Genomic DNA, 25,937 nt, shown 5'->3' on the forward strand with positions numbered 1-25,937 from the left:
TCAGATTTACCTCTGATGAGTAATAAAAGTCGAGTTGTTCCGATTGATCAAAAGTAAACATAGCTATTACTGAATTCTGACTCATTTAGTCATTATTTGAAAATTATACAATTTCTATAATAAGTTCCTACATTTTTTTATATTCATTTCTGCACAATGGCAGGGAAAGCAACAAGCTTCGTCGTTGGGTTAGAAACGGAAAATGACAGTAACAGCCAGAGGGAAACTGAGACAAAAAAGGAGGAAAAAGAAAATAATAATTTGTTATCGGTTCTCAGGTCAAAGTACTGTAGCGGTAATGAGGAGTTTAAGTTTGGATATTTTGGAGGAAGACCACCAAAGAAGCGCACAATCTCTGGAGGGGATGCAGAACTTGGGTACCTAACAAATGTTGTAAGTAAAGTTTTTCGAGCTTTAGCGTGTGAACAGTTCAACCAGTTCATTTTAAAATAATCAGAACATTTGGTCAATATGAAAGTAGGCAAAGCCTTTGAACGGGGTCAAACAGAAATATTCTTTCATTTTTGGCCGGGTTGCATTGGTGCAAACCCGGGTTATAGTATGGTGAATGGCGGGCGGGGCAAAAACTTTCGTAACAGTTTTCTCAGCAACTACTTATCACAGCCTTTTAATATTTGGTATACAGCATTATCACGTGGTCCCATACTGTGGGATTTGATTTCAGGTCTGTTGCTCATCCACTTCCTGTTTGCCGACTTAGTTAAATTTTGACATCATTAATGATCAATAGATAGTAGGAAATTTTCGAAACAGTTTTCTCAGCAACTACTTACCACAGCCTCTTGATGTGTGGTTCACAGCATTGACATGTGGTCCCATATTGTGGGATTCCATTTCAGGTCTGATGCTCATTACCAACTAAGTTAAATTTTCAACATCAATGGTCAAGACAGTGGTAGAAAATTTAAGTAACATCACAGCCTCATGATATTTTGTATACATATGCAACCCGGCCTTTTCTGTCTTTGACCCATTTTTTATTTTACATTTTCTGTTTTAAAAAGGTCATTAGGTATGTTATAAACAGATAAACTGCTTCTGTTTAGACTGGTCACCAGCACACTACAACTTTGAAGGGAACCATAATAGGACAGGGAACCAGAAAATGCTTCCGTTTTCAATCAGAATACCTCTGCTTTTATTGTTACCTTGTAAGTCGAAAAGTTGCGACTGGTCAATTATCGGAATTTTTGCAGTTTATCAATGTGTTACAGCGCCCAGCTAGTCTAATTAATGTGGCGTGAACGGTCAACTTCTTTTTCCTATTGTCAAACTGTGACCGTAACAGACATCGCCTGTCCAAAATTATCTCTATGTCTCTTTGATAATTCTAATTAGTTGGACTAAGCGCCCAACATGAAGTAATACTGAAAATTTCATTGATAGGTATAGAATTTTTTTAAGTTTCCCTATATACTTTTTTATGTTTAATTTCCTTTTAGATATAAACGTGTAGTCTATCATGTCTATAGCCAGGCAAGCCAATATGTGGTTGTTGTTTTTTTTCAGTGTGTCAGTAACAGTAACATTAGAACATCAGCATCACAGGGACAGAGTATTAGATCATTATGTCCGAATGTTGTTGATTTGGATATATCAGGTATGATTGTGAATATCTTGTAGGGGTGGGTCAGTGTTTATGTGGCACCAACACAGTAACGTTGACTTTAAGGTGAATATATTTTGTGGGGCATAGGGGTTTAGGTGGCACCAACACACTAGTTAGGGGTGACTTTAAGGCTACACTGGTGGAGGTAGACTTCAGGTAGACCTCATTGTAGCATTTCAGACCATGTATGAGTGGGCCCCTGAGTAGAACCACTAAAGTTGTTCCGCTAGCTAGTCCAGGGAGGGTGTCGAACCCACAGGGGTGAGATCAATATAAGATCCTTAATTGCAAGCCAAAAGAAAGGTGGCAAATCTACAAGACTTATGAATATTAAATGAGCAATGTGTATTGAAAAATTCAGATTTTGATTTCCACAAAGTAGTACATAATGTATTTTGACTACCATTCATAATACTTATTCCCAATAAATGTACTTATCGCCAAAAAGCAACAGATAAAAAAGAAAGTTCTGGTAATTGGCCAATTAGTGAATTTTTAGATACCATAAAAGTACAACCAAATTAACTATTGTTTGAGAAATTAAATAAAAGCCTTTTTAAGGCATGATAGGCCTTTAAGAATTTTTCACCATGCATGCTACTTGTCCAAAATCATGGACTATTTTTAAAAATGATGTCATCCGTTGACTTTACCTTGGATTGATGACTCATTTCATTTTATATTTAACCCATTGTAGAAAAAAAAATACAATGTACCTGGCAGTACTTAAAGATATGCTATATGCTCATCTTTGAGTAAAATATTTTTACTGCAGAAATTTATTGAAATCTATAAAATTCTTCTTGAATATGTATTTTATCTAAATAAAAGAATGTACAAACTTTTATGGGAACCTGTGTTCCATATAACAGGTCAAGTAAAGCTGCCAGTTTTTTTAATGACACTCTTAGTCCACTATAAGTGTGTAGGATTTAAAGCATAACCTATTAAGTTTGTGAGAAGTCAAATCATGTTTATTATCCCCCGCCGAAAAATTTCGGCGGGGGATATAGAAATAGTCTCCGTCCGTCCGACCTTCCGTCCGTCCGTCCTTCCGTCCGTCCTTCCGTCCGACATTTTTGTCCGGAGCATATCTCTAAAAGTATTTGAGTTATCAACTTGAAACTTCATAGGTGGATAGACCTCATTGAGGAGGAGTGCAGTGCACAAGAATGATAACTCTACCCTGCATAAATTTTGAGTTATTGCCCTTTGTTATTTTTCAAAATTGATTTTTGTCCAGAGCATAACTCCAAAAGCCTATGAGATATCAACATGAAACTTCATAGGTGCATAGATCTCACTCAGGAGGTGTGCAGTGCACAAGAATGATTACTCTACCTTTCATGATTTTTGAGTTATTGCCCTTTGTTATTTTTTTAACTTAATTTTTCACCTGAATGAAGCATAACTCAAAAAGTGTTTGAGATATCAACATGAAATGTCATAGGTGGATAGATCTTATGGAGGAGGAATGTTGTGTGCAAGAATGATAACTCTTCCCTATACAATTTTTGAGTTATTGCCCTTTGTTCTTTTTCATACTATTTTGTCCAGAGTTTATCTCAAAAAGTATTTGAGGTATCAACTTGAAACTTCATAGGTGGATGGATCTCATTAAGGAGGAGTGCAGTGCTTAAGAACGATAACTCTACCCTGCATAATTTTTATGCCCCCGCCATGTAATGGCCGGGGCATATAGTGTTACCCTGTTCCGTCCTTCCGTCCTTCCGTCATTCCGTCCTTCCGTCATTCCGTCATTCCGTCATTCTGTCATTCCGTCATCATCGGTTTCCGTTCATTATCTTAGTAACGGTTGCACATATTCAACTCAAATTTGGCATATGGATATGTCATGAGAAAATACAGGTCAAGTTCGAATTTGGTCATGGTTCGATGATTTTTGGCAGAGTTATGCCCCTTTTACTTTGAAAATAATATGAAATTTTCAGTTTCCGTTCATTATCTCCCCAACGGTACAACACATTCAAATCAAATTTGACATATGGATATGTCATGAGAAAATACAGGTCAAGTTCGAATTTGGTCATGGTTCGATGATTTTTTGGCAGAGTTATGTCCCTTTCACTTTGAAAATAATATGAAATTTTCAGTTTCCGTTCATTATCTCATCTAGGGTATTACACATTCAACTCAAACTTGACATATGGATATGTCATGAGAAAATACAGGTCAAGTTCGAATTTGGTCATGGTTTGATGATTCTTGGCAGAGTTATGCCCCTTTTACTTTGAAAATAATATGAAATTTTCAGTTTCCGTTCATTATCTCCCCAATGGTATTACACATTCAACTCAAATTTGACATATGGATATGTCATGAGAAAATACAGGTCAAGTTTGAATTTGGTCATGGTTCGATGATTTTTGGCAGAGTTATGCCCCTTTTACTTTGAAAATAATATGAAATTTTCAGTTTCCGTTCATTATCTCCCCAACGGTACAACACATTCAAATCAAATTTGACATATGGATATGTCATCAGAAAATACAGGTCAAGTTCGAATTTGGTCATGGTTCGATGATTTTTGGCAGAGTTATGCCCCTTTTACTTTGAAAATAATATGAAATTTTCAGTTTCCGTTCATTATCTCCCCAACGGTACAACACATTCAACTCAAATTTGACATATGGATATGTCATGAGAAAATACAGGTCAAGTTTGAATTTGGTCATGGTTCGATGATTTTTGGCAGAGTTATGCTCCTTTTACTTTGAAAATAATATGAAATTTTCAGTTTCTGTTTATTATCTCCCCAACAGTACAACACATTCAACTCAAATTTCACATATGGATATGTTTTTGGAATGCCCAGGCCAAGTTCTAATTTGGTCATGGTTCAATGATTTTTGGCAGAGTAATGCCCCTTTCACTTTGAAAATAATATGAAATTTACAGTTTCTGTTCATTATCTACCCAACAGTGTTACATATTCAACTCAAATTTGACATATGGATATGTCAAAGGAATGGGCAGGTCAAGTTGGAATTTGGTCATGGTTCGATGATTTTTTGGCAGAGTTATGTCCCTTTCACTTTGAAAATAATATAGATACATCTTAGGAATAAGCAGTTTAAGTTTGAATTTGGTCGTGGTTCAATGATTTTGGACAATTACTTATCTTTCTTGAATATTGGAAAAAATTTGAACTTTCAGTTTCAGCACTCATACTTTTGTGGAAATGTATGTAGCCATTATTTTGGCTACAAATATGAAATATGCTATTTTCAAAAGGTTAAGACTGAATAATTTCAGTGCCTTGAACATTGTATGAAAATGGTTTGTGTAAACGTTGAAAAGTTTTAAGGGCTTTGAACTTAAAATGAAAACAATAATTTGTGCAAACAAATTTGGAACTAAATATTATAACATCTGAAATTTTGGCTGCATGCGGGGGCATCCGTGGCATGATGACACATTTCTAGTTGAGTTATTGCCCTTTGTTATTTTTCAAAATTAATTTTTGTCCAGAGCATAACTCTAAAAGCCTTTGAGATATCAAAATGAAACTTTATAGGTGCATAGATCTCACTCAGGGGGTGTGCAGTGCACAAGAATGATAACTCTACCTTTCATGATTTTTGAGTTATTGCCCTTTGTTATTTTTCATACCTAATTTTTCACCCGAGTGGAGCATAACTCAAAAGTGTTTGAGATGTCTACATGAAATGTCATAGGTGAATAGATTTTATTGAGGAGGAATGCTGTGCACAAGAATGATAACTCTTCCCTGTACAATTTTTGAGTTATCGCCCTTTGTTCTTTTTCATACTATTTTGTCCAGAGTTTATCTCAAAAAGTATTTGAGGTATCAACTTGAAACGTCATAGGTGGATGGATCTCATTAAGGAGGAGTGCAGTGCACAAGAACAATAACTCTACCCTGCATAAATGTTTAGTTATTGCCCTTTTTTTATTTTTCAAAATTAATTTTTGTCCAGAGCATAACTCAAAAGGCCTTTGAGATATCATTATGAAACTTCATAGGGGCATAGATCTAATACAGGAGGTGTGCAGGGCACAAGAATGATAACTCTACCTTTTATAATTTTTGAGTTATTGCCCTTTGTTATTTTTGTGCCCCCACGTTAGTGGCGGGCATTTAGATTTACCCTTGTCCGTCCTTCCTTCCGTCCGTCCGTCCGTTCACTTTTGTGTCGCACGTAACTCAAAAAGTATTTGACCTAGAGTCATGAAACTTTACAGGAATGTTGAGCAGCATGTGTAGTTGTGCACCTGGGTATTTTCGTCTGGATATTTTTAGTATTTTCAGAGTTATTGCCCTTGACTTAGTAAAATTTTGCAATTTTCAACTTGTGTCGCACGAAACTCAAAAAGTATTTGACCTAGAGTCATGTAACTTTACAGGAATATTGATCAGCATGTGCAGTTGTGCACCAGGTATTTTCATCTGGATTTATTTAGTATTTTTAGAGTTCTTGCCCTTCAATTTTTGCAATTTTTAGCTCGAGTATTCGATAAGAATAAGTAGAGCTATTGCAGTCACCCGAGCGTCTGCGTCGGCGTAACCACTTATGTTAAAGTTTTTGTAATAGTTCAAATATTTTCAAAGTCCATTGACATATGGCTTTGAAACTTTGCACACTTGTTCACCATCATGACCCCAACCTGTAGACAGGAGGAGGTAACTCTATCAAGCATTTTGACAGAATTATGCCCCTTTTTCGACTTAGAATTTACGTTAAAGTTTTTGTAATAGTTCAAATATTTTCAAAGTCCATTGACATATGGCTTTGAAACTTTGCACACTTGTTCACCATCATGACCCCAACCTGTAGACAAGAGGAGGTAACTCTATCAAGCATTTTGACAGAATTATGCCCCTTTTTCGACTTAGAATTTACGTTAAAGTTTTTGTAATAGTTCAAATATTTTCAAAGTCCATTGACATATGGCTTTGAAACTTTGCACACTTGTTTAACATCATGACCCCAACCTGTAAACAGGAGGAGGTAACTCTATCAAGCATTTTGACAGAATTATGCCCCTTTTTCGACTTAGAATTTACGTTAAAGTTTTTGTAATAGTTCAAATATTTTCAAAGTCCATTGACATATGGCTTTGAAACTTTGCACACTTGTTCACCATCATGACCCCAACCTGTAGACAAGAGGAGGTAACTCTATCAAGCATTTTGACAGAATTATGCCCCTTTTTTGACTTAGAATTTCCGTTAAAGTTTTTGTAATAGTTCAAATATTTTCAAAGTCCATTGACATATGGTTTTGAAACTTTGCACACTTGTTCAACATCATGACCCCAACCTGTAAACAGGAGGAGGTTACTCTATCAAGCATTTTGACAGAATTATGCCCCTTTTTCGACTTAGAATTTACGTTAAAGTTTTTGTAATAGTTCAAATATTTTCAAAGTCCATTGACATATGGCTTTGAAACTTCGCACACTTGTTCACCATCATGACCCCAACCTGTAAACAGGAGGAGGTAACTGTATCAAGCATTTTTTTTACTATCAAGCACTAAGAATAGTCGAGCGTTGCTGTCCTACCGACAGCTCTTGTCAACTTGTGTCGCAAGTTTCTGAAAAAAGGATTTGACATAGTCATTAAACCTTATGGGCAGGTTGCTCAGCATGTTTTAGATTTGCACCTGGGGTTTCGCTTGTGGATTTATCCAGTATTTGTAGAGTAATTTCCCTTGACTTAGTAAAAAGATTGACAGAACAGTGGCGCGGTAGGGGCCCCCGTGTCTTATGGACACATTTCTAGTTCATACTTAATTTTTCAATTCAATTTTTTTCTCAAAAAGTATTTGAGGTATCAACTTGAAACTTCATAGGTGGATAGATTTTACTGAGGAGGGATGCAGCACACAAGAATGATAACCTACCCTGCATTATTTTTCAGTAATTGCCCTTTGTTATATTCAGCCATCAGTATTCATTTCAAATCTATAATCACTATAGCCATCAGGTTTTCATTACCAAAAGACCTCCTGAAATGGAATTATTCTGCTCTACTACTTGTACATTCTTCCAATGAGCAAACACATTCGGCGGGGGATGGCCATGTTGACATGGCTCTTGTTTTATATTTAAAGTCAGAGATCATGTAGGAATTATCAATATTTTCAAATATCAAATTCAAGTATAGTTTACAATGTATCTTTAATATTAACAGCAAATGATGATTGACATTTTGCTATAATTGGTTTTCAATGAAGCCAAATCCTAATGATAATTATGAAACCTGTTTAATTTCTTAGATGGATTTGACCACCTGCTATTTTTAGCTCACCTGTCACATAGTGACAGGGTGAGCTTTTGTGATCGCTTTTCGTCCGGCGTCCGTCGTCCGTCCGTCGTCCGTCGTCCGTCGTCCGTAAACTTTTACTTTAAATGACATCTCCTCATAAACCACAAGGCCAATTTCATCCAAACTTCACAGGAATGTTCCTTTGGTGGTCACCTTTAAAAATTGTTCAAAGAATTTAATTCCATGCAGAACTCTGGTTGCCATGGCAACCGAAAGAAAAAACTTTAAATATCTTCTTTAAAAAAACCATAAGAGCTAGAGCTTAGATATTTGGCATGAAACATCTTCTAGTGAGTGTCTACCAAGTTTGTTCAAATAAAAGCCCTGGGGTCAAAATTGGCCCCGCCCCGGGGGGTCATTGATTTTCCCTATATGCATATAGTAAAAACTTAAAAAATCTTCTTTTAAAGAACTCAAAGAGCTATGGCTAAGATATTGAGCATCAAACATGTTCTAATAGGTGTATACAAAGTTTGTTCAAAGAAAAGCCCTGGGGTCAAAATTGGCCCCGCCCCAGGGGGTCATTGATTTTCCCTATATGCATATAGTAAAAACTTAAAAAATCTTCTTTTAAAGAACCAAAAGAGTTAGAGCTAAGATATTTAGCATTAAACATGTTCTAATAAGTGTCTACCAAGTTTGTTCAAATAAAAGCTCGGGGGTCAAAATTGGCCCCGTCCCGGGGGTCATTGATTTTCCTTATATGTGTATAGCAAAAACTTAAAAAATCTTTTTTTGAAAAAACCCAAATAGCTAGAGTTAAGATATTAAGCATGAAACATCTTTTAGTGAGTGTCTACAAAGTTTGTTCAAATAAAAGACCTGGGGTCAAAATTGGCCCCGCCCCGGGGTCATTGATTTTCCTTATATGTGTATAGCAAAAACTTAAAATCTTCTTTGAAAAAACCCAAATAGCTAGAGTTTAGATATTAAGCATGAGACATATTCTAGTAAGTGTCTACAGAGTTTGTTCAAATAAAAACCCTGGGGTCATAACTGGCCCGGCCCCAGGGGTGTCATTTTTTTTAACTATATGTGTATAGTAAAAACTTAAAAAAAATCTTCTTTTAAATAGCCCAATGAGCTAGAGCTTAGATGTTAAGCATGAAACATCTTCTTATGGGTGACTACCAAGTTTGTGCAAATAAAAGCCCTTTGGTTAAATTGGCCCTGCAACGTTTGGGGGGGGGGAGGGGTTGGGGGGGCCTATATACAGGTGAGCGACCTCAGGGCCATCATGGCCCTCTTGTTAGAATTGTCAGTTGTCAATTTACAGGTGATAAAGATGAAGAAATAAATTTTTAAGCAAAGTTTTACTTTTTTAATAATCAATCAACAGTGTAGAGCCTGGTCAGACACGGACGCATATCCAGAGGGTGACGGGGTGGGTTAAGGATTCTAAGTTAATTTGATTTTTTTTATAATGACGGCCCCCACCCCCTCTCTCTTTCTCCCCCTGGAAAACTAGTACAATTCCCAAAACCTACCTCTTGTTGAAAGTGTCTCTCTGTAAAGAAAAACAACACTGGATCTACGTCTGTGGCTTAACACAGAATGTATGGCTAGGTTTTATACTGGAGGAGTAGGGTGTAAGCGCTTTTAGTAAATTTATAATCAGGCTAATAATCACACAGATCATTATTCAATTTCATTCTACATTTGAGCCGTGTCACGACAAAACCAACATAATGGGTTTGCGACCAGTATGGATCCAGACCAGCCTGCGCTTCCGCGCAGTCTGATCAGTATCCATGCTGTTCACTATCAGTTTCTCTACTTGTTATAGGGTTTGTAAGCGAACAGCTTGGATCCTGATCAGACTGCGCGGATGCGCAGGCTGGTCTGGATCCATGCTGGTCGCAAACCCATTATGTTGGTTTTGTCATGACTCGGCTCATCTATTTCTTTGACATCTTTCACAGATTTTTTTTTTCAATTTTAAGTACTTCACTTGATACATTGTATATGTAATAATTACAATTTTATGATGTTAGGATTTTTTTACCTCAGTGTGGAGCTCCTTCAAGGGTTGAAGACTTCTTTAAACAGATGAAATGTACAAAGAAAAAATTATAAATTTATAAGTTATTAATAAGAACAAAAAGGTGAACTTGACATTAGAAGAATCTGTGAAGAAGTGCTTGAAATGATTTTGTTGTTTTTTTTTACAGGAAATCTTCTGGATTCTTGGAGTGAAATTTTACCATTAATACAGGAGCTACAAAACCTGAAGTTCCTGAACATAGCTAGAAACCCTATTGCAAATAATAAGGTATATTTGTATAGGGGATATTTGTTTGTTTTGCATGTAAGATTGAAATATAATTTCACTGAGTGAACACCAGATGCAATATTTTCACGAGTGGCGTAGCCACGAGTGAAAATATAATAGCTGGTGTTCACAAATGAAATATATTTCAATCTTATATGTAAAACAAATAAATTTTCTTTTTATTTCATGCTTTTTAAGTGATTTTAAGTATTTTTACTGATTTTGCCGCGTAACGTCGCGCATTCTCCTTTGTGACGTCATCACATCATGACGTCATATCATCAATTTTGAAATATAGTTCTGTTAAATTTCTCTAATTTTGTTACATTTTTAACATGATGTATGGTGACATCGACTTTCTTTTCCTAAAGAAGCAAAATTTACGTATGACGGCATTTTTTTCTGCCTGTAATTCCATTTAGTTTGATTTTCTTTTCATCCGCATTCAGATATAGTCCGGCTACAGTGAAAATTATATTTTATAAATTTCACTAGTGGTTAATCAGAATATAATGATCTGATATATTACAATAAAACACTGGAGAGCATGAAATAAATATAAGACTGTGAATATGTAACTTAAGTACACATGGGTTAACAAGGATGATTTAGTCATTCTTTTTAACCCATGTGTACTAGTTACATATTCACTTCATTCGCATGAAATGAATGTAGTTCAGCGAAATTTATACCCGTGGGTTTCCATGATGTACATAAGTATGATATTTCTGTAGAGTACAACATTTAAAAGCATATATATATTTTAAGCTACATGTATATTAATTAATATTTATATTACTGCACATTTGTAATGTCGCTTTTCATTGGATAATCGTGACATTTATATAGGGTTAACACACGTTTTTCCGTGTTATAACGTCTGCAGAGTCCCTCGGAACTGTTGGAGCCCTCGCCCTACAGGGCTCGGGCACCAACCGTTCCTCGGGACTCTGCAGACGTTATAACACGAAATAAACGTGCATTGACGCTCTATTATAGCATAAAATTTTAAAACAGATTCATGATGTATATTTAATACAAAACAAATTAATACATTAAATCCTTGATCTAGGACAGTATTTATCCTATTCTACATGTTTTATGTATGCGTTTTATGTTTCCGGGGCCAACAACTTTGGAAATACAATTGCTCAGAACCTAACGAAATTTCGAATTTTAATTGATTTAACAGAGCTTAACATTGGAGATTTAATAACTCAAGAAAAAAAACACATTAAATTACACTACCAAAGACAAAACATGACCCTCAGAAATTCCAAGAATGATTTCAGATAGACGGTAGAACTAGAAAAAAAGATCAGTGACAAAAATCTTTTTTTTTAAAGCACACTTACTCGTACTGCAGAAGTTTATAAAAAAATCAGGAACTAAACATTATTCTCTTAAAGAAATATAAAGAGCATTTATCAATATAAACATCAATAAAACATTTGCTCATATTCATTTTGTGTTATCTTGTTTTGTAAGTTAATCGGAGAGTTAAACTGTATGACAAATATTTATTTACATTGACAACCGTCCGTTTCTTAGAAAGGGCGACAACCAAGATTAACGGCGATGTCTATACGCCGTATTTCCTGCATAGTTACTTGAATGCTGCTCGCTGTTATGCGATTGAGTCCCTCGAATCAATAATTTCAATTATAACAAGATAATGACTTTTTGACAAACAGGCCAAATTGTCATTTATTTGTTTGTTTACTGGGCCCTGTATTATTGCGCATAGGTAAAACCGGGCTATAACAAGAGCGCGTGACTATGTTAACACATGCTTTTGGTCCCGTTATAACATGGGCAAAAGAGGGAAAAATAGCCGATTTTATGCTATAATATAGTTTTGTATACACGACTGCTGTAGATTTATGAAAAAATCTTGCTTCATTCCTCTAAAAATGATGCTTGCTGTATTATAAATTGGTTATAAATATTTCTCACAGGTTATATGGCCGCATATAAACAGTTGTTTGCAATAACCCTCACCTAGCAGCCATTTATATAGGATAATAGGGCCATATAACCTGTCAAAAATCTTTATAGCTAATAATCTATACTGCAAAAATTATTGTTTGAACTTTAAAAAAGAATACCTACAAAATGTGGGTATGAAGGGCATGATGCATTACATAATATCATTGCTAAATGGATAAAAGCCTATTTAAAAACGCAGAATGATAATTATATTGTTCCAGAACATTTTATTCTGTTTATGTACAAATATTCATTTATGTTAATGATATATATATATCCATTATATTATATATATTTAAATATAGGAAACTTTTATATTAAATACCATAAAGGAAACATGTTTTTATACATATGTATGATAATTATTAGCTCGACTATTCGATAAGAATAAGTAGAGCTATTGCAGTCACCCGAGCGTCGGCGGCGTCGGCGTAACCACTTATGTTAAAGTTTTTGTAATAGTTCAAATATTTTCAAAGTCCATTGACATATGGCTTTGAAACTTTGCACACTTGTTCACCATCATGACCCCAACCTGTAGACAGGAGGAGGTAACTCTATCAAGCATTTTGACAGAATTATGCCCTTTTTCGACTTAGAATTACGTTAAAGTTTTTGTAATAGTTCAAATATTTTCAAAGTCCATTGACATATGGCTTTGAAACTTTGCACACTTGTTCACCATCATGACCCCAACCTGTAGACAGGAGGAGGTAACTCTATCAAGCATTTTGACAGAATTATGCCCCTTTTTCGACTTAGAATTTACGTTAAAGTTTTTGTAATAGTTCAAATATTTTCAAAGTCCATTGACATATGGCTTTGAAACTTTGCACACTTGTTCACCATCTGACCCCAAAACCTGTAGACAGGAGGAGGTAACTCTATCAAGTATTTTGACAGAATTATGCCCCTTTTTCGACTTAGAATTTTACGTTAAAGTTTTTGTAATAGTTCAAAATATTTTCAAAGTCCATTGACATATGGCTTTGAAACTTTGCACACTTGTTCAACATCATGACCCCAACCTGTAGACAGCAGGAGGTAACTCTATTAAAGCATTTTGACAGAATTATGCCCCTTTTTCGACTTAGAATTTACGTTAAAGTTTTTTGTAATAGTTTCAAATATTTTCAAAGTCCAGTTGACATATGGCTTTTAAACTTTGCACGCTTGTTCAACATCATGACCCCAACCTGTAAACAGGAGGAGTAACTCTATCAAGCATTTTGACAGAATTATGCCCCTTTTTCGACTTAGAATTTACGTTAAAGTTTTTGTAATAGTTCAAATATTTTCAAAGTCCATTGACATATGGCTTTGAAACTTTGCACACTTGTTCACCATCATGACCCCAACCTGTAAACAGGAGGAGGTAACTGTATCAGGCATTTTTTTTACTATCAAGCACTAAGAATAGTCGAGCATGCTGTCCTACCGACAGCTCTAACTTGTGTATTTTACGAACGTTTTGTTTTATTTTGTTGCCATATGGCACATTGTTACGATGTTTATTTGATGTCACGAAGGTTATTTTTTAATGAAGTTACTGTATTTAGCGAAAAAAGTAATTAAAATTAATAAAGAAGTAAAATACATGTTGTTAAATTGGACTTTTCTTGTTTGTAGGATACATTATATGAATGGTCAAGCCCACTTCCAAATGTAGAAAACTTGGTTTTAAACAGGACAGGTATCAAATGGAAGGATGTCTTGCAATTTGCGAAACTGTTACCACATTTAAAGGAACTTCATCTATGTGCAAATAGTAAGGAAGTTATAAATTGATATGCTCATTGATTAGATACATGAAAATATAAGAAAAAAAGTTATTGTTTACCTTCAAAAAAGTTATCGTTTACCTTCATTGTGAAGTATCTGCCCTTGAGTTAGTTCAGGGACAGGTAACTCAAAAACGAGAACGGTGAACCAAAAACTTTGTTCATGGCGAATAATTCAAACTTGACCTTAACCTTGTAAAATGGCCAAATTATTCAGTTTTGCTAATAACTTATTTTGTTAATGTACTTTTTAGCTCACCTGTCACAAAGTGACATGGTGAGCTTTTGTGATTGCATTTTCGTCCGGCTGTCTGTTCGTAAACTTTTACGTTAAATGACATCTCATAAACCGCTAAGCCAATTTCATCCAAACTTTACAGGAATGTTCCTTTGGAAGTCAACTTTAAAAAGTGTTCAAAGAATTTAATTCCATGCAGAACTCTGGTTGCCATGGCAACCCAAAGAAAAAACTTAAAAGCTTAAATATTTGGCATGAAACATCATCTTGTCAGTGTCTACCAAGTTTGTTCAAATAAATGCCCTGGGGTCAAAATTGGCCTCGTCGGGGGGGTCATTGATTTTCTTAATATGTGTTTAGTGAAAACTTAAAAAAAATTTCTTTAAAAAAAACTAGGGCTGGGAACGAATAAGGAATTTGATGTTCGAATATTCGTTTTCCATATTCGTATATTCGTTTTTACAACATTTGTTCCAATATTTCTCTTTGACGTATACGTATCCGAAATTGATTGCGTCGAATACTATATTACTGTAATATGCTTGGAATAATCGACGATTAAAAATAACCTTTATTACTATGTAAAAGTTTTTTATTTTATATAATTATTGAAAATCGACATATATGTTTACTTTTGAAATAAATTCATAATTTGATTGCCTTTTGTTCAGTTAATCCGACTGATGATCATTTGTCTTATTAACGGGAGGTAATTGACGTGACTTGATTGATAGTCATACGAATCACTGCAGCCTCTTAGCCCCAATAACACATAATTATATTAAAACTTAACTTGTATTTAATATTTTTTTATTTATTTATAATTTTAGATAAAGTTTAAATTATTCTCCAAATAAATTTAGCTATAACACAGTAAATATCACACGGAGTCTAATTTCTAAGGAGTAAATATATTCTGGCAGAATATAGACACTTAACCATGCTTTCATAATGCACCGATTAATGCGTGTCGATTTTTTCGTCTTCACAAAATTTAAGACAATTATTGATTAATCGGAAAGATTATAGCACAGAAAACAATAAAGAAAACTAAAATCGGAAAGAATTACGTTAGAGACTGTTAATCAGGTAAATTGCAAACTGTGAAATGGGTGCCCTTTTGATCAACTAGACCCCCAAGTTTTCACAGTTAATTGGTGATTATCGTTGACACGTGTCATACAAGAATGTCAGACATAATCCCCTTAGGACAAAATCCCCTTCGCCTATCCGGACAAAATCCCCTTCATGGGTGGACATAATCCCCTTCATGTTTTTGCAAGGCTGGACAAAATCCCCTTCACTACCCGGACAAATTCCCCTTGTTTCATAGGTTTCTAATTATTATTATGCTCCATAAAAATTTATGAATAATGTATTACTATACTCCCTAAAAAAATTGATGAATAATGAACTTTTGTTTTTTTATTTATAATTATGTATCAATAGTTAAACCTTTATTTAGTTTAGAAGTTTTCATTAAAGTTTATGGTAAATTATCAACTGCATAACACATATTTGATTAGGCAATTTCTTTAATTGTTTTAAATTGATTAGTATCAAAAAACATTTTTTTTAGCCAATAATTGTTTCATTGATTGTATAAGTTGATAATTCTAATTGATACATACTGTCCATTGTTACAATTTCTATTGATGAATGAGTGATAATTTAATCAAACCAAGATCACTGTACTACTTGATTGATTGTTATGAATGCTTTAACAAAGCAATTTTAATGTGATTAAAATGTGCTAATTGAATGTGCTTTTCTGCTGAAATAATTTTTACTTATTTATACATTAAGATATTTACCACACAGCATAATGCAGTATGTCACTCTCTTACCCACTTTATAAACCGAGGGGGATTTTGTCCTAGGTAGCAATTTTATGAAGGGGATTTTGTCCACTTCAAAATTTCACACATGAAGGGGATTATGTCCACCCATGGAGGGGATTATGTCCAGATATACAAAAATGCATGAAGGGGATTTTGTCCGAAGGGGATTATGTCCGTACACCGTCATACAAACGTGTGAACACCTGGTCAAGTAAAGGTCAATGGTTAAATTTACGATCTTAATTGAAATTTGAAAGTAATAACAAAAAAAAACACTTTTTTTTTCGAATATTCGTATTCATTTTTCAATGTTCGAATATTTGGTAGTGTTTCGAATATTCGAATATAATTCCCGGCCCTAAAAAAACCCCAAAGAGCTAAGCATGAAACATCTTCTTGTGAGTGTCTACCAAGTTTGTTCAAATAAAAGTCATGGGGTCAATATTGGCCTTGCCTAAGTGCGGGGAGGGGTGTCATTGTTTTTCCCTATATGTGTATAGTAAAAACTTAAAAAACTTCTACCAAAACCCCAAAAAGCTATAGCTTAGATATTTATCATGAAACATTTTCTAATGGGTGTCTACCAAGTTTGTTCAAATAAAAGCACCTGGGTTAAAATTGGCCCCACCCGGAGGCCTATATACAGGTGAGCGATATCAGGGCCATCATGGCCCTCTTGTTAATACATAATTAGACAAATGAAGACTTTCTACATATAATGTTCATAATTCAAATACGATCTTTTTGAATGGCCTTGACTGTCAAGGTCTTGTGTAAAGGCACAAGCTACGGTTATTTATAAAATAGGCGGAATGAAAAACTTGTAATAGAATTTATTTAGAATTCATTCAAAACTTTGCATGATTTTGAATGTGATAACAGAACAATTTAAGCAAAAAATGGAGTATTAGATCATGTTTTTTTTTTATGATTACAGATTTCAGAGATATACCAGAAGGGAAACATCTTGGTCTACGTAGTGTTGAATGTCTGAGAATGAATGATAATCACATTACAAGGTAAATATAAACATTCTGAATATTAAACTTAGGAAAAAATTCTCTCTTGCAGCTGAGGGGTTGCGTTTAAGGGTTGAGGCATCAAAATTGCAGCCAAAGTTTATTTCTGCATGATTGTAAGAGGTGACTAAATGGATTTCGAACAACTGGAGTCTATGCATTTCTTAACTCCAGCAGGTGACGTGGTTTTGACCCCCTGGTGTTGCATTAAGTTTGTAACACCCGAGGTTAGCCAAAATCATCTTTCTAGTTTCGGCAGGGTATGACAAAAATTGCTCTGGTGTGCCGTAAAACCAAACAAAACAAAATAAATTAGGAAATATTAGTTGATATCAGGTTTTAAGGTGTTTTTAAGTCATACAGTGTGAAGGCCATATGGCAACTGTCCAGCTTTAATTTTGGCCTAAACCTTTGATTGCATCTTAAAATTTTCTTTATTCAGTACAGTGACTGTAATAATGCACTTGACTATAGTAAGTAATAATGAGATGCATGTTGGTATATGGAATAAATATTTACCTCCCTTGCCAGTTATGTTGACCCATTATTCTCTTCAATATAGTTCACGAAATAGAAAAAAAGCAATATAAACACCTGACAAAGGGAAATTATCTGATCCTTCTTTATATATAATTATATGAAAACGGCATAAATGTTTTTAATGTAATTAAAAACCCTAACCTTACTATTGATTTTAAAAGATTCAGAAGAAAATTTTTTTCTTATTTAAGCTGATATTTTAAAATTTTTGATAAGCTTAAAAATGCCGACCAGGGGACGTAATACATGCTATTGGAAAGGCATCTACGTGTATATAAAATATTTGAATGTTTATAATATTATAATTCTAGTTCTAACAATAAGAAATTGTAACCACTTTCCTGTTCAATACAGTATAATATTTTTCATGACTTCAGCTCAAAAAAAGTTCTAACTTATTACATGTATATGATTATCATAAATTAATATAATTTTATAAGATTTTGTCTGTATGTTTTCTCACAGCATCTCTTGTCATCACTAATTTTGTTTTATGGGTGTAAAAGTTTAGTTGAGAAACTAAAATATACACAATAAAAAAAACTGAAAGTCACTTTTGTAAAAGTGTGTCTTTGTTGTTTTAAAGGCTGCAGGTTGTATAACAAAACTGAAAAGAGTATTTCCTGACAAAATATTCAATAATGACATAAGAAAATGAAATTTTGTTTTCTTTTTATACTTTAGTTGGGATGAAGTTTGGAAACTCCGTCATTTACCAGGCTTAAAGTCACTGATCCTATCTGGAAATCCTTTAGTTGATATACATTACAAAGCAGGTGACCTTGACCCTGATTGTAACTGTTCCTGTCATGAAACTGTAACTGTTGATGACATCACTGCTGTCGACAGTGACAAAGTTAATGATAACCATGATGGAGATGCAGTAAAACTTGATGATGCCACTGTTGCTAATAGTGATGACGTTATTGAATCGCTTCAAGAAGAAGTTCGCCAATATTGTGAAAACATACTGAACTCTGTAATTGATGAGGCTATAAGAAATGATATTGCACAGTCCAGTGTGTTACAAGGCAATGATGAAGAAAGCATGATGTGTGAACAAGAGGAAAACAGCCCAACTACAAGTATTGGTGTAGTTGAATGTTCTGAAAGACCTAAAGATCAGCTGGTAGATTCAGGGTCTGAAAGTTTGTTTGATATAAAAGATAAGGAAGATCAGGAATGTTTAAAGCAACTGAGTAGAGAGATTGTAGAGCTTATCTTAAGGAGAGCTTTTGATGTTGTCGTTGAAGAGGCCAAAGTTGAGTCTGCCGCGGAGACAAATGCAAAATTTGATCCAGAAATGAACCAAAAGGATGCAGATTGTGCTGATGAAAATAAAGAAAACAATGAGCTGAAAAATGGAGAAGGGACAGATGGGAAAGGCTTAAACAGTGGAGATGACTCTTGTTGTCTTTGTGATGAAGAACCTGTCAGTCAAAAACCGTTTATCTCCCTTGAAACTTTGTGTGTGAGTGAGACAAAGATTGGTAAATGGAAACATCTGAGTGCACTGCGAACATTCCCTGCTCTAAAATCAGTTAGAATGAAGGTAAAACTTTGAAATGAATTTATTATAATGAAAATATGTAATATCTGTCAATTTTCTCTTTTTTATACACCTTTTTATCATAAAAAAGAGATTTATAATGGAAATGTTTTTAGCCGGCAGCCAGTGTCCAGGCAACATTCAGTATTGTCCAGAGCACAATGTTCTTCATGCATGGATGGATTTTAATAATATTGCTTGACAAAAATATGAGGTTGTGTCTTGTGCATGAACAAAGTTACTAGGTCAAAGGTTAAGGGCACACTTAGAGGTCAAAGAAAAACATTTGTCTAGAGCAAACTTCAACATGCAGTAAAAGACTTAAATGTAACTTGGCACAAATATTTCGATGATAAGATGGTTTGTCTTGCTTGAAATTTGGGTTCCTGCAGCAAAGGTCAAGGTCACATTTAGAGGTCAAAATTCAGTTGAAAATGTGTGTATGGACAGTTTAATTTCTTTGAATGGAGAGATAATATAAAAAATGTCTACTATTTAGAGACAAGACTTTATTTTGCCAGCATAATTCAGGTCAATTTATGCAAGGTCAAGGTCACCAGAGGTGATTTAATATAAAGAGCATATCTTCTATATGCACTGAGGGATCTTAGTATATCTTGACACAAATGTTCACCATTATGAGACAGTGTTACACCCATGGAGGCATGCAGCCTTAAACTTTTACTTAACTAGAAAAAATAATTGTTTCAGAATGTGAAATTAGGATCAAAACTAAGTGATGAAGACAGAAGAAAACTATTCATGGCAAGGTATGTGCTGAACTCTTATACGTGTTTCACATTAAGTTTGAACTCTTTGACCCCCAAAATTGAACAAGTATGAACATAATGAATTTTCATTTGTGTAATGCCAGCCTATAAAGCGACTTTTATAGCTATCATATCTAAATAATTGTTACTGTGAAAGAGTCTTAAGTCTCTTGAAACTGGTAATAACCTGTGCCAATAGATTAATCCCAGGCTTTTTGGCCCATCAGCGTTTTCTAGATTAAAAGGAGCTCAACAGGTCAAAAACAATAAAAATATTTGAAATTCTAACTTGAAAACTCTGCAAAAGGTTATAAAGAAATATGCCCAGAATTAAATTGAAAATCAATTTTTTGTACGATTCTTAGCCCGAATGAGTAATAAGCAATGCAACGCTTTTCCTAAGAAATACTGAAAAGAGGTTTTAAAAGGTATCGGGTATTTATTGCAAGTAAGCAATTTTATGGTACTGGGCTTCAAAATGGCTAGGAAAAGGCATATTTAGCATTTTGTCTATGAAATGCTTTAAAATTTCTAATAGTCTGTTCCAAGTTCAAAGGAGGATATGTAAATTGCCCATATTCAATAGATATAGGGTTTAAATTTCTAGAATAGCTATGGGATGTTACAAATTCAGAAAGTAATTTAGTGGTGTGGAGAAATTTAGTGGTTTTGAAAATGAAAATTGTACAGTAAAGGTCAAACATCTTTTTGCAGTTTACCAAATGTCAAACTGCTCAATGGAAGTGAAGTGACTCCATCAGAGAGAGAAAAATCTGAGCGTTTCCTATTAAGGCATTTCTACGATAAAAAATTGAAGCCTGATATATATCATACACTAGAGAAAAGACATGGTAAGTCAGAAATACTGATATATGTATACATGTATATCATTCACTAGAGAAAAGACATGGTAAGTCAGAAATACTGATATATTATACACTGGCGAAAAGACATGTTATGTCAGAGATACTGATATATATCATACACTAGAGAAAAGACATGGTTAGTCAAAAATGATGATATATATATATATGATACACTGGAGGGAAAAAATGGTAAGTCAGAAATACTGATATATATCATATGATAGAGAAATAAGTCATGGTAATTCAGAAATACTGATATTTACATATATACCATACACTAGAGAAAAGACATGGTAAGTCAGAAATACTGATATTTACATATATACCATACACTAGAGAAAAGACATGGTAATTCAGAAATACTGATATTTACATATATACCATACACTAGAGAAAAGACATGGTAAGTCAGAAATACTGATATATATCATATGATAGAGGAATAAGAGATGGTCAGTGAAATTTACTGATGAAAATATAATATCTAATTGATAAATATGGCAATGAAAGTGACCTATTTTGATATATTTAACATAATTAGAAAAGACATAGTAAGTCAAATAATCTGATATAATTATCCTATAGTTGAGAAAAGAGAGAAATGTGATATATATCATATACTTTAGAAAATTGGTATGCAAATTATATATATTTATATAATAATTATTGTATATTATGGGGAAAAATGCCATGGAAAGGGAAATGTCCTGATATATATCACATACTTCAGAAAAGACATAGTGTGACAAAAAACCTTATATATTTGTCATTACCTTAAGGCAAATAACTTGATTTATTTAATTTTACCCATAAAATATGGTGCTATATCAGTCAAATATATTTCATATTTTTAACCTGAAAACAAATAACCTGATATATAACATACACTCGAGACAAATAACCTGATATATACATGTATATCATTTGCTTGAGAAAGTACTTAGAAAGGCAAATAACCTAATATATATCCAATACTTGAGAAAATATATATCATTAAATCATGATTTCACTCATGTTTATGTTCAAAATTAATTGTGGGGAATTTCTCAAATATTCCAAATGCAAATTTTTGTGTACGTCCAGTACTGAGCTACAAATTGCCATTTTTCAGAGGTTTTACTGCATATACATGTATTTTATTAAAGGTCAGCTCACTCCATTGGTAGACGTAGATATAAGCAAAGGGTTGACAGATTATGTGACAGTGAGGTTTATTCATAATGGCAAATTGGCGTTCACAGAGACCATTTCTGTAAGAAGTATGGCCGACACTTTGAGGAACCTTATCGCAAAGAAAATTGATGAAAGGTATTTCCTTATCCTTATTAAAGCTGCCTTAAAATCAGCTTTTCTAAAGGTTAAATTTTTTTTTAAATAAATTGTTCCATATTATTGTCAAATTAAAGGAATGAAGGTGGAAAATGAAACATTTGCCTCTAATAGAAGACAACACCTTGTTACCTCTAATCTACCTGTCTGCTATCTATTATGTAAATGAGTAAAGCGGACGATTATGTTTGTCTGAACTTTCTGTGAAAGACTAACTAGTGTAAACCCTGAGACAACATCACTATAACCACTATGGCTGGTTTACATGAGAGTATGATGAATGTTGGCCATTTCAATGTCTATCATCAATCGACTCAATCAAACAAAGACTGCTGGCAGATATCTATTTCTGTTGTCGTTACTCACAAGTGATCTCCCTTTGTAGAAAATATGGTTTGAATTAAAACACAGTATGTTTATATAGGTTTGGTCATCAATCAGGCTTTCATAACTTCAGACTTTGTTGATCAATTGGGCTTTCATGCTGTCAAGCTTTGTCCGTCATGCAGTGAATTTTGTACACTTTCTGTCCATCAACAGTGACAAAACGGGAAAGTCGCAGTATCCGTGTCCTGTAGACACATTTCTAGTTTTGACTATTGTTTCCCAATTTTCATACATTCAACTCAATTGGGTTCATTACATGTAGTTTGTTGTATAATTTCAGTACCATGTATGCTGTTTTAAACCACAAACGCTGCAATACTCAGCACAATGAGTCTGTGGGTGAATTTCAGGAAATTAGGGGTGGATTGTTGCCAATTAGCAGGCTTGAAATTCTAGATGGGGATGAAATTCATATTGATGATACTAAATCTATACCAAATTTAAAAGTGGATTATTATTTAAGAGATAGACAGCCAGATGTAAAAGAGAATGCTTAGTAAATAAACTGTTAGAACTTTTATATTCAATGCGTTATGCCAGGGAACTAAACACAGTTATAGGCCCCTGGTTTATTAGCAGAATTCTCGATCCACCAATATGATTTAAATCAGATTCTAAATGACTGCTACACTTCATATGTAAACTGTAAGAAGATCTGGGTGCGGTTTTATCAACTGTCGTACGCTCAGTTGTAGCTCAGACTTGTTCGTACAATTGAAAATGGTCTTAGCTGCGACTGAGTGCATACAATCATGTACATAAAACGATCTTATGGTAATCGCAGGTTCGGTCATAAGTTTCAATCGTTAGATCCTTAACGATGGTCTTTGTTGATAAAACGGCACCCAGAACTTTTGTCAGGTATTTCAATCCATTTGTTATTGTATTAAAATTTGTTGATTTTGAAATTCCATTTTGCTAACTGTAAGTCTTTCATGGTCTTAATTTTGTTATCTTTTTCTATTTATGTAATATGTTGTGAGATATTAAGCGCTTGAAATCTATTTTAAAGAATTTAATTTTGATTTTTATCTTGTTACCTTTTTACTTTATCAAAATTGTAACAGTAAACCTTTAAGCGTCTGGTTAACTCAATAGGTAGAGTGTTGGACTGTTAATATATAAGAAATTCTTCCAACTTACAAACATTCAAAACAAATTATCTTAAATGGTGGTTCTCTGGTGGGCACCAAATAATCTAGCTATGTTTTAATATCACATATATACATGTATGTCTCATAAAATGTACAATTTCATACTTTCAAATGTTTGTATTCATTTTCTTATTGCATTTTTCAATTACTCTACTTTTCTATGTTGTATAACTATTATACATTAAGTTTTCTTTCTTTGTTTATATAAATCTTTGTTTGTAACTGTATATATGTACATTTTTGATAGAGGCTCATAGGGAAGACTGGGCTTGCCTAACTATGTTGCCTCTTTAAATAAAGTCTTTATTATTATTATTATTATTATTAATCCAGTGACCTGGGATCGATGCTCAGAAGTCGCAGGTCATTTTCATTGTGATTGATCATGAAATGCTTTCTACGGTCATTCACATTAAACTGCTGTGCTACATGTACAGAAGTTATCAGTTCCTTGTGGAAGCTAAGGCAACTAGTACTGGTTAACTGCTTGACAGCCTACACAGGAACGATGCAGTGGCTGAACTGTTCTCTGGTTAATTAAATGTGGCTCACTGCCTTGATTGGGAGTGGAAACTACCATGACTGTAACCTTTAACATTCTGAATTTATGTAAATAAATAGACTTGTCCTGTCCATTAGATTGGAACAGTCCATTCTAATTTTAAGGAATTTCAATATCAAAGTACAAATATTGGGACAAACAACAGTTTAAATAGAGTCTGAACAGGCTGCACGACCTTTCTGTATAAATGTTATACAGGTAGCAAAGGTTAACAGCTATTGGTTCCAGTGGGTTAAGCTTTTGTTAGTGTTCTACTATTCTGACTTATATTTTAAATAGAGGATATTGAATGAGTGTAGATTTAATACTTAATTTATTGAACAATTTAAATTAATTTAATTAATTAATATTTTGCGAGCCTTTGGCAAGCATAATATTGTTTTATTCAACAAGTTTAATAAATTTAGAATTGAATCTACACGAATATAATATTCTGTTTATCACATATCTAAAATAAGAATGGTTTATAGTTAAATGAGTCATTTTTCGTTGATGCGCCTATAGTGTAATGTTAGCATAAGGGTGCTTTATATTAAAGCTATTTGTATGTTTGCATATAATGCAGATGATGTCATTTAAGTCTATAGTGTAATATTGTTTTTATTAAATGGGTATATTACACTTCTGCCCCATGGTTTATGTGATAAACTAGGGGTATTAAATTTTGTTTACCTCTTTAGTAAAAGATATATAATAAAACTTTTTATTAAATTATGGATATTTTGGGTAAATACTACAAATTGACAATATCAGGGTACTTCGAAACACTGTTTTTATCATTGTAGTTCTTCGTCTGCATTTCCATTAATTAAAACATAGTGTCCTTTTAATTTCACTTAACTTGACCTGCATTAAGTTTTTTAATGAATATTTTAAGGTTGAAGTAAGAAATGTCCATCGGTATTGGTTAGCTTGAAAACACATATTGATAACTACATGTTATGATAGTTTCTTTCATTACAAAAATTAAATTTCTCTTTTAGTCAAAAACCAATTTTTTAAAGCTTTTGTTGCTAAGTGAAAAAAAGCAATGTGAACATTAGTTAATCACATGATTAATCACTGATGTGATCACTAATAACATTTTTTTAATAATGAATTTTTGAAAATGTGTTTTTACTGTTAACATAAGTGGTTTATTATTATTTATGAGGTGTTTAAGTTTAGTATGTGTCATTTTTAATATGGTCATTTAAAAAAAAAAAAGAATTTAAAATTGAATTTTTAAAAATGAGTATTAACTGTGAATTTTTTTTTTTTTTATATATTATTTTCGTCTCAGATTATATAATATGTTATTATCTAAGCGCCTATTATATGTCAATTAATCACTTAGGAGAAGAATTTTATAAGACACATTGTCTTTCATTCTTATCCTGTTTTTTTTAAGAATATTTGAATTGCTCTCTTTATATTGTAAATTGTAACATGTATGTATATATATATTCTGAGAAATAAAATATGTTTAAACTAACAAAAAAAACTAAGTGTGAAATCATGTATTTTCATGAGGCTAAAAACAAAATTAATGTTTCTAAATTATTGATGTTTTAAATACATGTACAAATGTACTTTCAAATTTGTAATTTTGAGTTCAGTTAAAGGGACTCCACTGAGATTTTTTGAAATGATGAATGTGGAAATGATTTTTCGATAATAAAGTTTCATTTGATGTATGTCTAGTTCAATAATTT

The 25,937-nt window shown here is 33.4% G+C and overlaps 1 protein-coding gene across 1 annotated transcript; it reads left to right on the plus strand.

Moving 5' to 3' along the window:
• The first annotated feature begins 95 nt into the window (after positions 1 to 95).
• LOC132747467 (tubulin-specific chaperone cofactor E-like protein) lies at positions 96 to 23,241 on the plus strand. The gene is made up of 10 exons (XM_060736860.1): positions 96 to 393; positions 1,531 to 1,621; positions 10,118 to 10,218; positions 13,837 to 13,975; positions 17,005 to 17,086; positions 18,311 to 19,178; positions 19,887 to 19,945; positions 20,660 to 20,796; positions 21,957 to 22,119; positions 22,808 to 23,241. Exons 1-10 carry the CDS (start codon positions 157 to 159, stop codon positions 23,022 to 23,024), a joined length of 2,094 nt encoding a protein of 697 aa, XP_060592843.1. The 5' UTR covers positions 96 to 156; the 3' UTR covers positions 23,025 to 23,241.
• The last annotated feature ends 2,696 nt before the right edge of the window (positions 23,242 to 25,937 follow it).

The sequence above is a fragment of the Ruditapes philippinarum genome, unplaced genomic scaffold (genome assembly GCF_026571515.1).
Source record: "Ruditapes philippinarum isolate M1 unplaced genomic scaffold, ASM2657151v2 ctg3457_1_1_1_1, whole genome shotgun sequence".
NCBI classification, from domain to species: domain Eukaryota; kingdom Metazoa; phylum Mollusca; class Bivalvia; order Venerida; family Veneridae; genus Ruditapes; species Ruditapes philippinarum.